A 14,459-nucleotide genomic window follows, 5' to 3' on the forward strand; every position below is an offset into this window, starting at 1 on the left:
GGAGGCGGCGGCAGCGTCGGGGATGCTGTGGTGGGGGCGGCAAAAGCCGGGGCCGCTCGCCAAAGGGACTCTGGCCGCGGAGTAGATGGTGCCCAGAGGGTGGCGGCGGCGCGGAGTGACAGGCCTAGAGGCGGGGGACCAGGGCGGTGGCAGGGCCCCGGGTGGGGGCCCGAGCAGCGAGGCAGGCCCAAGGCCTGGACCCAGGCGGAGGACAGTGGAGGCCGTGTGGGGAAGTAGGGGGTGATGGCGAGGCGGCAGCCGTGGTGGGGTCTCAGAGGGCCGACCACCCCGCTACTCCTGCTCCTTCTCCTCCTCTCTTTGTTCCCTCCTAGCCGGGAGGAGCTGGGGGGCGGCGGGGGCCAAGGTTGGGACCCGGGGGTAGCTGCTGCTACGGGGCCAGGGGCGCGGATCGGCGGCGGAGCCTTAGCTCTTTGTCCCGAGTCACCCGGGGTCCGAGAGGATGGAAAGCCTGGCCTGGGAGTCAGGGAACCTGTCTTCGTGGGGCTCCGAGGGGGAAGGCAAAGCGACCAAAGCGGTCGAGGGCCCCCTGAGCAGCCGGGGTTGGGAGCGGAATATGGAGTCAAGACATTTGGCAGCCGCGGGCAGGAGACAGGACAAGGACCAGGGTCTCTGTTATGCTGGCGTCCAGAGGTCTCCTCTTGCGGGGGGACAGGGCCGTTGCAAAGAGATAGTCTGTTGCCAGAACGTCTTTCCCCAGGGGTCCCGGGCCCAGAGAACAGCTCTCCCTTCCCTTCGGACCTTCGGATTCGGCCCTGTGGTTCCCAGCCGGTGTTCTCTCAGAGGAATACTGGGAGAGGCGCCCCCCGAAAAGTGGGAACCACGCGCTGCTGCGGGGAATTGTGGGCGCCGGGGCGCAGGGGTCAGAGCGAGAGAACCAAGACATCCCAAGCGAGGAGGACAGGGCCCCGGCCGGACCGCCCTCCCGGGGCCGTGGGATCCGGCCCCGGGCTGGATTCAGCACCTCGCAAGGAGAGGACAGCTTCCGCATCTGGTTCAGCACTGCGAGAGTCCCGGACAGCTCCCGAGCCAACGCCCGAGCGCATGCGCTCCCGCGTCCTCTTCCGCCGCCGCTTCCTCCCGCAGCGCCCGGGGCCGCGCCCCCCTGGGGGCCCGACCGAGCATGGAGCCTGGAGAATACCCCCAGCGAGCCGGGTCCGCCCCCGTCGCGCCGCGAACCGCCACCCACAGTTTCCTCAGTACAACTACCAGGCACTGGTGCCCGAGAATGAGGCGGCGGGGACAGCGGTGCTACGCGTAGTGGCGCAGGATCCGGACATCGGCGAGGCCGGACGCCTAGTCTACTCGCTGGCTGCGCTCATGAACAGCCGCTCGCTGGAACTGTTCAGCATCGACCCGCAGAGCGGCCTTATTCGCACAGAGGCTGCTCTGGACCGCGAGAGCATGGATCGCCACTACCTGCGCGTGACGGCGCAGGATCATGGCTCGCCGCGCCTCTCGGCCACCACCATGGTGGCCGTGACAGTGGCCGACCGCAACGACCACGCGCCGGTATTTGAGCAGGCGCAATACCGGGAGACGCTTCGCGAGAACGTGGAGGAGGGCTACCCCATCCTGCAGTTGCGTGCCACAGACGGTGACGCGCCCCCCAACGCCAACCTGCGTTACCGCTTTGTGGGGCCGCCAGCTGAGCGCGCCGCCGCCTCTGCCGCCTTCGAAATTGATCCGCGCTCGGGACTCATCAGCACCAGCGGTCGCGTGGACCGCGAGCACATGGAAAGTTACGAGCTGGTGGTGGAGGCCAGCGACCAGGGACAAGAGCCCGGGCCGCGCTCTGCCACTGTGCGTGTGCACATAACCGTGCTGGACGAGAACGACAACGCGCCCCAGTTTAGCGAGAAACGCTACGTGGCGCAGGTGCGCGAGGATGTGCGCCCCCATACGGTGGTGCTACGCGTCTCGGCTACCGACAGGGATAAGGACGCCAACGGACTGGTGCACTACAACATCATCAGTGGCAACAGCCGCGGCCACTTTGCCATCGACAGCCTCACGGGCGAGATCCAGGTGGTGGCACCTCTGGACTTTGAGGCAGAGCGAGAGTATGCCTTGCGCATCCGGGCTCAGGATGCAGGCCGCCCACCGCTGTCCAACAACACAGGCCTGGCCAGCATCCAGGTGGTCGACATCAATGACCATACTCCTATCTTTGTCAGCACGCCCTTCCAGGTCTCTGTCCTGGAAAACGCGCCCCTGGGCCACTCAGTCATCCACATTCAGGCAGTGGATGCAGACCATGGAGAGAATGCCAGATTGGAGTATTCCCTAACTGGTGTGGCATCTGATACACCCTTTGTGATAAACAGTGCCACTGGCTGGGTCTCTGTGAGTGGTCCCCTGGACCGTGAGTCTGTGGAGCATTACTTCTTTGGTGTGGAGGCCCGAGACCATGGCTCACCCCCACTCTCAGCTTCAGCCAGCGTCACAGTGACTGTGCTGGATGTTAATGACAATCGCCCTGAGTTCACTATGAAGGAGTACCACCTACGACTGAATGAGGATGCGACCGTGGGCACCAGTGTGGTGAGCGTGACTGCTGTAGATCGTGATGCCAACAGTGCCATCAGCTACCAGATCACAGGAGGCAACACTCGGAATCGCTTTGCCATCAGCTCCCAGGGGGGTGTAGGTCTGGTGACACTGGCTCTGCCACTGGACTACAAGCAGGAACGGTACTTCAAGTTGGTGCTAACTGCATCTGACCGTGCCCTTCATGATCACTGCTACGTGCACATCAACATTACAGATGCCAACACTCACCGGCCTGTCTTTCAAAGTGCCCACTACTCAGTGAGTGTGAATGAGGATCGGCCAGTGGGTAGCACCGTGGTGGTCATCAGTGCCTCTGACGATGATGTGGGTGAGAATGCTCGTATCACTTATCTCCTGGAGGACAACCTGCCCCAGTTCCGCATTGATGCAGACTCAGGGGCCATTACACTGCAGGCCTCACTGGACTATGAGGACCAGATGACCTACACACTGGCTATTACAGCTCGGGACAATGGCATCCCACAGAAGGCAGACACTACTTACGTGGAGGTGATGGTCAATGATGTGAATGATAACCCTCCACAGTTTGTGGCCTCCCACTACACAGGGCTGGTTTCTGAGGATGCCCCACCTTTCACCAGTGTCCTGCAGATCTCAGCCACTGACCGGGATGCTCATGCCAATGGCCGGGTCCAGTACACTTTCCAGAATGGGGAAGATGGGGATGGAGATTTTACCATTGAGCCCACCTCTGGCATTGTCCGCACAGTGAGGCGGCTAGATCGGGAGGCGGTGCCAGTGTATGAACTGACTGCTTACGCAGTGGACCGAGGTGTGCCCCCGCTTCGGACTCCAGTCAGCATCCAGGTGACGGTGCAGGATGTTAATGACAATGCACCGGTCTTCCCAGCTGAGGAGTTTGAGGTGCGAGTGAAGGAGAACAGCATTGTGGGCTCGGTGGTAGCCCAGATCACTGCAGTGGACCCTGATGAAGGCCCCAATGCTCATATAATGTACCAGATTGTGGAGGGGAACATCCCTGAGCTGTTCCAAATGGATATCTTCTCTGGAGAGTTGACAGCACTCATTGACCTGGACTATGAAGCTCGCCAGGAATATGTGATTGTTGTGCAGGCCACATCAGCCCCTCTGGTCAGTCGGGCCACTGTGCACGTCCGCCTGGTTGACCAGAATGACAACAGCCCTGTGCTCAACAACTTCCAGATCCTCTTCAACAACTATGTATCCAACCGCTCAGACACTTTCCCCTCAGGCGTCATTGGGCGCATCCCTGCTTACGATCCTGATGTCTCTGACCACCTCTTCTACTCCTTTGAGCGAGGCAATGAGCTGCAGCTGCTGGTGGTCAACCAGACCAGCGGGGAGCTTCGACTCAGCCGCAAGCTAGACAACAACCGCCCACTGGTGGCCTCCATGTTGGTGACTGTCACAGGTGAGGGGCGGGGGTTAATCAAGTGAGCCAGTGACCTCAGCCTGTTAGGTCCTCAGGGGCCCCACAAGGCACTTCAAACCAACGAGGGATTTTCAAGCCTTCCAAGAATCCCTTAAGCTCTGGGTTCCTGCACCCCACAGGATCTGCCTCACAGGTTAGGGTCATATAGTCTCTGTTTAGGGTCTTGGGCAGTCTCCACAGAACCCCAAAGATTCTAGGGCATTAGCAGACCCCATAAAGACTGTAAAGAACTGTCTGCTGACTGTAAAGAACTGTCTGCTTATTAATCTAGGGATAGCTCCCCTCTCTCTGAAAGGCTAGAGGTCCTGGGGTAATACTCTGGAGGTCCCAGGAAAAGCCAGCATAGGCCAGTCAGCCCACACCACATCCCTGTTCAGATGAAGGGTTACTTTGGGTCTGGTATGACCCTCAGCCCATCTGTGGAGGAGAGGGAGGCCAGTAGTTTAGTGGCTGGGAACAGCAGTTTACTCTGGCAGCCTCAGGCAGAGAGCAGACCTGGCTGCTGTTGAAGGGGCTGACTAAGGCCCTGCCCTTTGGGGAAATGTCCAGAGGTCCACCTGCCTCTTTTCTGCAGCCGTGTCCCCAGGCCTTCACAAGCTGTTCCCTCATAGGAGAGCGCAGGCAGGAGAAGCTCTTGCAGTCCTGAATACTGGAGGCTGAAGGGGTTGGGAGAGACTTTACCAGTGCTTATTCCCCAATTCTGGAGCATGGACTCCTGGCACTGCCAATGAAGGCACATTCATCCCTCAATTCACTGGACAACCAACCCTGTTGGCCACCCAGTGTGTACTAGGGTCTGGAGACAAGGCATATAAGCACCTCATGCTCATTTCTGGGGGTGGGCACTTAAATCGCAGGACCCAGGTCTGGGGTGATGGGCAGCTTGCTGATTCAAGGATGCTGAGGAGGAGGTCAGAGTCCAAGGCCCTCCTGGAGAGAAGGAGCTTGCTGACCCAGGGTTCTGGGGGATGAGGTTGAGTGGTCACAGGGTTAGGGACCCTTCTAGTGCCCTGGGAAAGCAGTTGACTGACCAGATATAGGGGATGGGTGATCCCTGACCTAGAGGGATACTTTTGGAGGGCATGTTTTGCTGGTTCTGCAATGCTGGGGGATGAGGGGAAGGAAAGTCAGTGGTCAGTGGCCTTGGTTCCTCTTTCTGTCCTGATTGGCCTGCTGACCATGATAACTTGGGGAAGGGTGGGTTCCTGACCACTTAGAGACCTTCTTGTGTGCTTTTGGAGGAATGACTTGCTGACCGATGGGCATTGTTGGGGCAGAGAGGGGGTTGGTTGATCCCTGGCTCAGGCCCTTCCCTGTGTTGGAGGGAGGCAAGAGGAAGCAGCAACTTGTTGACACCTTGATGCTGAGAGAGTTGGTGATCACAAGCTTCAGACCTCCTTGTGTCCTGGCATGGTCAGCCTGCTAACACAGAGGTGCTGGGGGACTGAGCAGTCACTGGCCCCAGCCCTCTTATGTCCCAGGGAGGAGAAGCCGCTGACCCCAGACTGACCACTTCCCCCACTTCCGCCTGCAGATGGGCTACATAGTGTGACGGCGCAGTGTGTGCTGCGCGTGATCATCATCACGGAGGAGTTGCTGGCCAACAGCCTGACCGTGCGCCTTGAGAACATGTGGCAGGAACGCTTCCTTTCGCCACTGCTGGGCCACTTCCTGGAAGGCGTGGCCGCAGTACTTGCCACACCTGCCGAGGACGTCTTCATCTTCAACATCCAGAACGACACAGACGTGGGGGGCACCGTGCTCAACGTGAGCTTCTCAGCGCTGGCGCCACGCGGGGCCGGGGCTGGATCTGCAGGTCCCTGGTTCAGCTCCGAGGAGCTGCAGGAGCAGCTGTACGTGCGCCGAGCCGCACTTGCCGCCCGCTCTCTCCTGGACGTGTTGCCCTTCGACGACAACGTGTGCCTGCGCGAGCCCTGTGAGAACTACATGAAATGTGTGTCCGTGCTGCGCTTTGACTCCTCTGCGCCCTTCCTGGCCTCCGCCTCCACACTCTTCAGACCCATCCAGCCCATCGCAGGCCTGCGCTGCCGCTGCCCCCCAGGCTTCACGGGAGACTTCTGCGAGACGGAGCTCGATCTCTGCTACTCCAACCCTTGCCGCAATGGTGGCGCTTGCGCGCGGCGCGAGGGCGGCTACACCTGCGTCTGCCGCCCGCGCTTCACAGGTGAGCGGGGCGCGGGGCTGGGTGAACCTGCAGTGCAAGTGAGGATTGGGCATCACTTGACCCAACCGGGGTCTATTTGGGCGCCGTTAGTCCAGAAGCGGTAGAACCTGGCCCAGAGGGAGCCTAAGGCCGCGAAGAAATAGAGGCTTTGGTGGGGCCGAGGTAGCGAAGGAGGCGTGGCCCTGGGCAGAGGCGGGGCCCTGAGGTCCGCGGTAGTGGACAGGGCGGGACCATGGGAGGGGCTTGGTCGCAGCCAGGCGGGGAGGGAGGGCGGGGTCAGGTATAACGAGGGGCTGCCCACTTGAGGGAGCCGGACTTTTCAGAGGTCTTGGCGCTCGCCTGGAGCGCGTGGCCTTCGGAGGGGCGGGGCCCGCTGGCGCTTTGGCGGGCGCGGTCTTGACCGCCTCTGACCGCGGCTTGACCCCTAGGCGAAGACTGCGAGCTAGACACGGAGGCCGGACGCTGCGTGCCCGGCGTCTGCCGCAACGGGGGCACCTGCGCCAACGGGCCCGACGGCGGCTTTCGCTGCCAGTGCCCGGCGGGCGGCGCCTTCGAGGGTCAGCGCTGCGAAGTGGCGGCTCGCTCCTTCCCGCCCAGTTCTTTCGTCATGTTCCGCGGCCTGCGGCAGCGCTTCCACCTCACGCTGTCCCTCTCGTAGGTGCCCGCCCGCATCTGCGCACCTGCACGCGGTCCCCACTACCTTCAAGACCCAGATTCCTGACTGCCCCACCCTGGCGTCCCATAGGACACCGCCCCCTCCTCTCCCTCTCTCACCCCTTCCTCTCTCACCCTAGCCTCCTGGGTGGGCTCCCTCAAACCTTCTTGTCACAGGGATGGTGGGTGTCAGGAGGGGTCCGGCTTGTGACGCGGCACCCCCCCCCCAGGTTCGCCACGGTGCAGCCCAGTGGGCTGCTCTTCTACAACGGGCGCCTGAACGAGAAGCATGACTTCCTGGCCCTGGAGCTCGTGGCTGGGCAAGTGAGACTCACATATTCCACCGGTGGGTGCCCCCGCGGACTAGTGTGGGTGCGAGTGGGTGCAGGTATGGGTGAGATGGCTGAGGGGTGCAAGCCCCACGGGCACACCTGAACACACACCTCCACGCCCAACAGACAACAGTGAGGACCACTTTTCCTATGGGAAAGCCCATCTCTCCACGAAGTGTGTGCTTCTCCTACCTGTCCAAAGGCATTCTGGTCCAGCCAGTGTGGCCACCAGTGGGGGGAGTTATCTGATGCATCCAGGGTCACCCTGGGAGTAGCTGTGCCTGCATGACTGGGTGGGAGGAAGAGGGGGACTTAGCAGCTCCAGACAAGCCTCCACACACATCCACCCCACAGGTGAGTCCAACACAGTGGTCAGCCCCACAGTTCCAGGGGGCCTGAATGACGGGCAGTGGCACACAGTGCATCTGAGATACTACAACAAGGTGGGCACCACCCTTGGCATGGGAGTATGGGGGGAGCTGGGATGCCAGGTTCTGCCCCTCAGGGGTCACCCTGGGGGTCCTGTTGAGTGGTGTGCCTGGGTCTCTAGCCCCGGACAGATGCCCTGGGAGGTGCTCAGGGCCCCTCCAAGGACAAGGTGGCTGTGCTGAGCGTGGATGACTGCGACATGGCTGTGGCTCTGCAGTTTGGTGCTGAGATTGGCAACTACGCATGCGCGGCTGCTGGCACACAAACAAGCTCCAAGAAGTGAGGCCCCCAGCCCCTGATCCTCAAGCCCTCTGCCTGCCAAAGCCCACTCCAAGCCTTCCAATACTGCCTACCAAACTCCCCATCCTTCCCCAAACCACCGTATTTCCCTCTCCCCACTAGGATGCTGAAACCCCACCTCACCTTAACCTCCCTCTCTGTGTTCTGCCCAGACTGCCCACTCCCACACAGTCCCCAGGCACCCACTCCCCCAAAGTTTCCACTCCCCTGGTCTCTCTAATGTCCCACAGCCCACCTGACCCCCATCCCCTCCCCCAGCCACCCAAATGCCTCCCTTTTTCATCCTCATCCTCAACCCCAGCCTCTTCCACCTTTCCCCAGACCATCTGCCCATCATAAACTCTCCTTTGCACCCCCGCAACGGAAGTAAGTCTCCAGTTCCTTCCTCAGCCTGATCTTACCCTCCCCGCTCAATCACCATACCCTCTGAGTCCTACCCCCTCCATTTCCTATGCCCCCCACCAGGAGCAAACCTACCCTGGCCCCAGTCCCACCAATGACCTGGACCCCTGACCCCCAGGTCCCTGGACCTGACAGGCCCTCTGCTCCTGGGGGGTGTCCCCAACCTTCCCGAGAACTTCCCCGTGTCCCACAAGGACTTTGTTGGCTGCATGCGGGACCTGCATATTGATGGCCGCCGAGTGGACATGGCATCCTTTGTCGCAAACAACGGCACCATGGCAGGTAGGCCATGTCCTCATCATAGGGAAAGGGTGGAAGGCTATATGGATTAACTCAAAATCTGACCTCCTACTTGTCTCCTTTCCTGGCAAGCAGAATGCTGCAGCCTAGCCTTGAGGACCTGAGTCCTACCAATTCTACCCTCCGAGAGAACATGGGGCTAAGATCATGGCCACTTTCAGCTCCCCTGGACCTCTGTGTTTTGCCCCCCCCACCACCTTGTGTTCTTACATCCTCTATGTACCTTCCTCTCCCAGGCTGCCAGGCCAAGCTGCACTTTTGTGACTCAGGCCCCTGCAAGAACAGCGGCTTCTGCTCAGAGCGCTGGGGTGGCTTCAGCTGTGACTGCCCTGTGGGCTTCGGAGGCAAAGACTGTCGGCTCAGTGAGTGGGCAGTCTGGGGCAGGAGGAGCCTGCAGGGTAAATTCTGTTCCTGAGGTGAGGCCTGTGACCCTCCTCCTTTTATCCCACCAGCTATGGCCCATCCCCACCATTTCCGTGGCAACGGCACACTGAGCTGGGACTTTGGAAATGACATGGCTGTGTCTGTGCCGTGGTACCTGGGGCTGGCATTTCGGACACGGGCGAAGCAGGGGGTCCTGATGCAAGTCCAGGCTGGGCCACATAGCACACTCCTCTGTCAGGTGTGTCTGTCCTCCTGATCCCTCCCTAGACCCTCAGCTCTCAACCTCTAATGCACCAGCAACATTCCTGTGGTTTCAGGCCTGGTCACACAGCATACTTCTGTGCCAGGTGTACTGACTATACTTGACCCTGCTCTGGACCCGGGCCCTTGACCCTCTTCCCCACTATCATATCCTCTGCAGGTGCAGCATACCAGCATAGCTCTCTTGTGCCACCTGCACTAATCCATGACCCCTCGTCCTGACCTCTGCCCCCTAACTTCACTCTCTGCTGCATAGTGTCCCTGGGCACAGTGCCCTATGTGCCAAATATAGCCTTGTCCCTGCTGTACTGACCTCTGATATTCTTGACCTCTGAGCCCTTTGATCTCACCTCCTGATACTCCTAGCCCCAGCCAAACTTGGGGCTCTGACCCCAGGGCTGTGCCTCTCTACCCGCAGCTGGATCGGGGGTTGCTGTCTGTGACAGTGACCAGGGGCTCGGGCCGTGCTGCCCACCTCCTCCTGGACCAGGTGACTGTCAGTGATGGCCGATGGCATGATCTGCGGCTGGAGTTGCAGGAGGAACCAGGTGGCCGGCGGGGCCACCATGTCCTCATGGTCTCATTGGACTTTAGCCTCTTCCAGGTCTGACCTCTAACCCTGGGGTGGTCCATTCTCAGCCTTCAGACTAGACCCACCTCATTTGACCCCACCTCTAGTCCTCTCACTTCCCTCCACTGCACATAGTCTGATATTCTCCCCCGAGTCCCCCTCCTCATGTCCTCGCTCTGAGCCCACTCTGCTACACCCTCCTCACGTCAGGGAGGCTACGCAGATTTCTGGCCTGCTCTTGGGGTACCTCTGCAGCTAGCACTTTGCCAAACTTCTGGAAGCCTCTTCTGGTCTCCTGATCTTCCCAACTCAAAGTCATGGAATTTTAGGGTCTGTTCTGGGTCCAGGAGAGAAGGGCTAGTCTGAGCCCAGCTCTTGACTGAAAACTTTCTGTCACCCGTCCCCCATGCTCCAGCAGGTCCTCCATACTCGGGAGCATCTCATTTCCAGACCAGTCCTCTGAGCCAGAGGGACAGAGCATGGTGGTGCAAGATAAGGCCTAGGATAAGGCCAAGACTGACACTGGGGTAGGGCAGGGGTCCATCAGGCCCCCCCCACACCCCCAGTGCTGACTGTCCCCTTCCTCCAGGACACCTTGGCGGTGGGGAGTGAGCTGCAGGGCCTGAAGGTAAAGCGACTTCATGTGGGAGGCCTGCCCCCCAGCAGTGAAGAGGAGGCTCCTAAGGGTCTGGTTGGCTGTATCCAGGTGAGGGTCAGCATGCGAACATGATATGGGGCAGTAGGGTGAGTGGTCAGAGATCAGAGGTGCCTTGGGACCTGAAATGCTGCATTCACATGGGGGTTGGCATAGGGGTAGTGGTGACCCAGAGCCATCAGAGACAGGTCAAGCCTCTCTGTGCTGTTGGAGGTGAGAGTCTAGCTTAGATTATCAAGGGTCATTAGAGGCCTGTGTCAGGGACAGCATGATTAGGGGTCCCATGGGGCCACTGAATTGGGACCATTGGGTCAGGGTCTACGGTTTGTAGGGAAATTGCATGTCAGGGGTCATCAGACCAGGTGGCTGGCTCTGCTGGACTTGGGACTAAGGTGCTTTGGCATGGGTCTCACCCCTTGCTGGCTGTGTCCATAGGGAGTATGGCTTGGTTCCACGCCTTCGGGCTCCCCAGCCCTGCTTCCCCCGAGCCACCGAGTGAACGTGGAACCTGGCTGTGTCGTGACCAACGCCTGTGCATCTGGGCCCTGCCCACCCCATGCTGACTGCCGAGACCTCTGGCAGACCTTTTCCTGTACCTGCTGGCCAGGTGGGGCCTGGGTGGGAGCAGGGTGATCTGGGGCTCGTGGTGAAGACTGGGGGACCTGGAGAGCCTGGAGGAGGCAGGGACTGAGAAGGACAGGTGCCTGCTTCCTCCCATGCTCTGTGGCCAGTGTCCTGAGCTCCCTGACCCAACCTGCAGGTTACTATGGCCCGGGCTGTGTGGACGCCTGCCTCTTGAACCCCTGTCAGAATCAGGGGTCATGCCGGCACCTCCCTGGGGCCCCCCATGGCTATACCTGCGACTGTGTAGGTGGCTATTTTGGGCACCACTGTGAGCACAGGTAAGGGGCTGGGGGCTGAGATGATGGAAAGAGCTGGTGGGAGTTAGGGAGGGTCACTGAGATGTGGTGGAGGCTTCTCACGTGGCTGTCCACCCCAGGATGGACCAACAGTGCCCACGGGGCTGGTGGGGGAGCCCAACGTGTGGCCCCTGCAACTGCGACGTTCATAAGGGCTTTGACCCCAACTGCAACAAGACAAATGGGCAGTGTCACTGCAAGGTGCGCCTGTCCCCTGTCCCCTGACCTTTTAACCCTTCTGTAGACATGTTTTGTGATTCTTATCCAGCTTGCTGACCTCTGCCACCTGATTCAGCCCCTGACCTCTTACCCCTATGCTGTGACCTAACTGCCATCTCTTGTCCTTGACATCTAACCTCTCTCTTACGTTTCATTTGAGGCCAGTCTTCCTTCTGGCCTGTGAGCACTGTTCTCCTGACCCTTTGCCCTTGATTCCACTCATTCCCCAAGCCCTGACCTGAGACCCCTACCTTAAGCCCTGACCTCTGACCTCAGGCCCCTGACCCATTCTCAAACAGGAATTCCATTACCGACCGCGGGGCAGCGACTCATGCCTCCCATGTGACTGCTACCCTGTGGGCTCCACCTCACGTTCATGCGCCCCCCATAGCGGGCAGTGCCCCTGTCGCCCAGGAGCCCTTGGCCGCCAGTGCAACAGCTGTGACAGTCCTTTTGCAGAGGTGACAGCCAGCGGCTGCCGGGGTGAGCAGTCTCCACCCAGCTCCACATATAGAGGGCTGGCTCTGGCACGCTATCACCAAGTCCCATGGCATGCTTGGCTTCTTGGGTAGGGGCTCCGGGAGGCTTCTCTGAGGGAGACCACTTACACCCAGGCACTCCCACATTTGCCCCAAGTATTTTGAGGACCTGTCACAGAATCTGATGGGCCAGCTCCCATGAGGCCAGCAGCAGAGTGGTAGGCAGTGGGCCTGGGGTAGGTGGGGGGCAGTGGATGTAGCTGTCCCTTGCTCCAGCCCCTGGCTGCCTGGCTCAGTGCCTCCTTCCTCCCTAGTGCTCTATGACGCCTGCCCCAAGTCCCTGAGATCTGGTGTGTGGTGGCCTCAGACCAAGTTTGGTGTCTTGGCCTCAGTGCCCTGTCCTCGGGGGGCTCTGGGTGAGTACCTGGGGGACAGGCAAATAGCTGAGGGTCGGGGTAGGCCTGACCTCTGACTTGCTAGAGCCACCTCTTTTCCTGAGTTGGTTGGCCTTGTTCCTACAAAGAGGTGGGAGTGGGGTAGGGGTCGATGTGGGCCCCTCCCTACCTCTTAGGGGCTCTGGGTCCCTCCCCACATCCTCATTGAGCCTCCATCTGTTTCTCTTGGCTTCTGGGCAGGATTGCGGGGTGCAGGTAAGGGGTACGTGTTTGCTCAGGTGCGCTGCCCCCTCCCACTGCCAGAGCTTTTGCAGATCCCTCTTGCTGCCTGAAGTCCCTGCAGACCCCTCCCCACTGCCTGAGGTCTCTAAAAAGCTACTCCCAACTTCTTGAAGCCCCTGGAGGCCCCCTCCTACTGTCTGAGGACCCTGGGGGCCCTTCTCTGATGCCTGAAGTCCTCAGAAACCACTCCCCACTGCCTGAGGACACCCCCTCCCCACACACACACTTCCTAAGGTCCTTGTAGACCCCTTCTCAGTTCCTGAGGTTCCTGCAGGCCTCTCCCTACTACCTGAGGTCCTGAAAGACCCCTGTCCTCTGTTTGAGGACCCCACAGACTCCTCTCTGTTGCCTGAGGTCCTCACAGAACCCTTCCCGCTGCTTGAGGTCTCTGCAGTGGCTGGACAGAGACTGTCTGCGTGTGCATGCTCTTGTGTGTGTCTTTCTGTGCCTGTGCACGTGTCTGTGTCTGTCTTTGGGGAGGGGGTTCTGTGTTTAAGTCAGGGGGCCTCTTGCTGGTGGCTACAAGCTCTCTTAAGGCCCAGGTCAATTCTCATTCAACTCTAATTCCAATCTCACAGATAAGGGAGAGATGGCAGCAAAGTCACCACTGGGGCAGTTAAAATTTGTGTGAGAACTTTCACCCCCACCTCATTTTGGTCACAAAATTCTCCTGGGGGTGCACTGTGTATCTGTGTGTTTGTCCTGGGCCACACATCTACTCGTGTGCAGGTGTGAGCATTGGTTTGTGTTCTTGCCCTGGGCCACACGTCTGTGAAGCTGTCCTGGCCTGTGTGTGTGTGTCTGGGTGCACATGCACACACACAGTCCTGCCCTTGTGTTCTTCTTTATGTCATGGTGGTTCGAAATGGTCCACAGACCCCTCAGGAATTGACTGACAAGCGCCTGGGGCCCGTCTGGGCTGGGGGCTGGGGCTTTTCTATCCAGGGGTCCAGCCATGGATGCCTACTACCTGGTCTCTGCTTCAGAGTTCCCCCTGGGGTAGGGGAGGGTGCTGTGGTCACCTCCTCAATGAAGGTGTCCAGGCCCCAGGCCTGACAAGGGGTCAACTGCCTTCAGGGGCTGCCGTGCGGCTATGCGACGAGGACCAGGGATGGCTGGAGCCTGACCTCTTCAACTGTACCTCCCCTGCCTTTCGAGAACTCAATCTGCTGGTGAGACTGCCCAGACCTTGCCCTGCACTCAAGACCAGCCCTGGCTCTGGCCCTGGCCTCAGTCTCCCCAGGCCTGTGCTGGGCCCCAGACATCATGCCCCAGCCCTTGACCTCCTGGGCTTTTCCCAGTTGCCCTTTAATCCAAACCCTTCTTCTTGTGAGGCTTTTGAGAAAGGCCTAAGGGACCACAGAGCGACCATCCCCATCTTTGTCCTGGCAGCTGGATGGCCTAGAGCTGAACAAGACAGTCCTGGATACTGTGGAGGCTAAGAAGCTGGCTCAGAGGCTACGGGAGGTGACTGGCCACACTGACCACTACTTCAGCCAAGATGTCCGAGTCACTGCCTGCCTGCTGGCCCACCTGTTGGCCTTTGAGAGTCACCAGCAGGGCTTCGGGCTGACAGCCACACAAGACGCCCACTTCAATGAGGTGGGGCTACACCTTGGGCTCCCTATCCCCTGGCCCTGACCCCCGCCCCTCTGCTCAGGCCCCTCCCGACCCCGGGGAAGTGA

The 14,459-nt window shown here is 59.9% G+C and overlaps 1 protein-coding gene across 4 annotated transcripts in view; it reads left to right on the plus strand.

The window, feature by feature from the left end:
* LOC137773952 (cadherin EGF LAG seven-pass G-type receptor 3) overlaps positions 1-14,459 on the plus strand; it is a 39,720-nt gene continuing 25,261 nt past the window's right edge. For 3 of the 4 annotated variants that reach the window (XM_068559061.1, XM_068559062.1, XM_068559063.1), the window contains exons 1-18: positions 1-3,985; positions 5,541-6,191; positions 6,620-6,845; positions 7,076-7,191; positions 7,532-7,620; positions 7,728-7,885; positions 8,427-8,590; positions 8,845-8,970; positions 9,061-9,230; positions 9,672-9,857; positions 10,414-10,530; positions 10,915-11,086; positions 11,240-11,381; positions 11,480-11,600; positions 11,918-12,101; positions 12,412-12,513; positions 13,852-13,946; positions 14,167-14,376. In XM_068559061.1, the coding sequence (XP_068415162.1) occupies positions 244-3,985; positions 5,541-6,191; positions 6,620-6,845; positions 7,076-7,191; positions 7,532-7,620; positions 7,728-7,885; positions 8,427-8,590; positions 8,845-8,970; positions 9,061-9,230; positions 9,672-9,857; positions 10,414-10,530; positions 10,915-11,086; positions 11,240-11,381; positions 11,480-11,600; positions 11,918-12,101; positions 12,412-12,513; positions 13,852-13,946; positions 14,167-14,376 (6,771 nt within the window). In that variant the 5' untranslated portion in view covers positions 1-243. The remainder of the gene's footprint in view (positions 3,986-5,540; positions 6,192-6,619; positions 6,846-7,075; positions 7,192-7,531; positions 7,621-7,727; positions 7,886-8,426; positions 8,591-8,844; positions 8,971-9,060; positions 9,231-9,671; positions 9,858-10,413; positions 10,531-10,914; positions 11,087-11,239; positions 11,382-11,479; positions 11,601-11,917; positions 12,102-12,411; positions 12,514-13,851; positions 13,947-14,166; positions 14,377-14,459) is intronic. The other variant, XM_068559068.1, reaches the window with a different exon arrangement.

This window comes from Eschrichtius robustus, chromosome 12 (assembly GCF_028021215.1).
Source record: "Eschrichtius robustus isolate mEscRob2 chromosome 12, mEscRob2.pri, whole genome shotgun sequence".
Lineage (NCBI taxonomy): Eukaryota > Metazoa > Chordata > Mammalia > Artiodactyla > Eschrichtiidae > Eschrichtius > Eschrichtius robustus.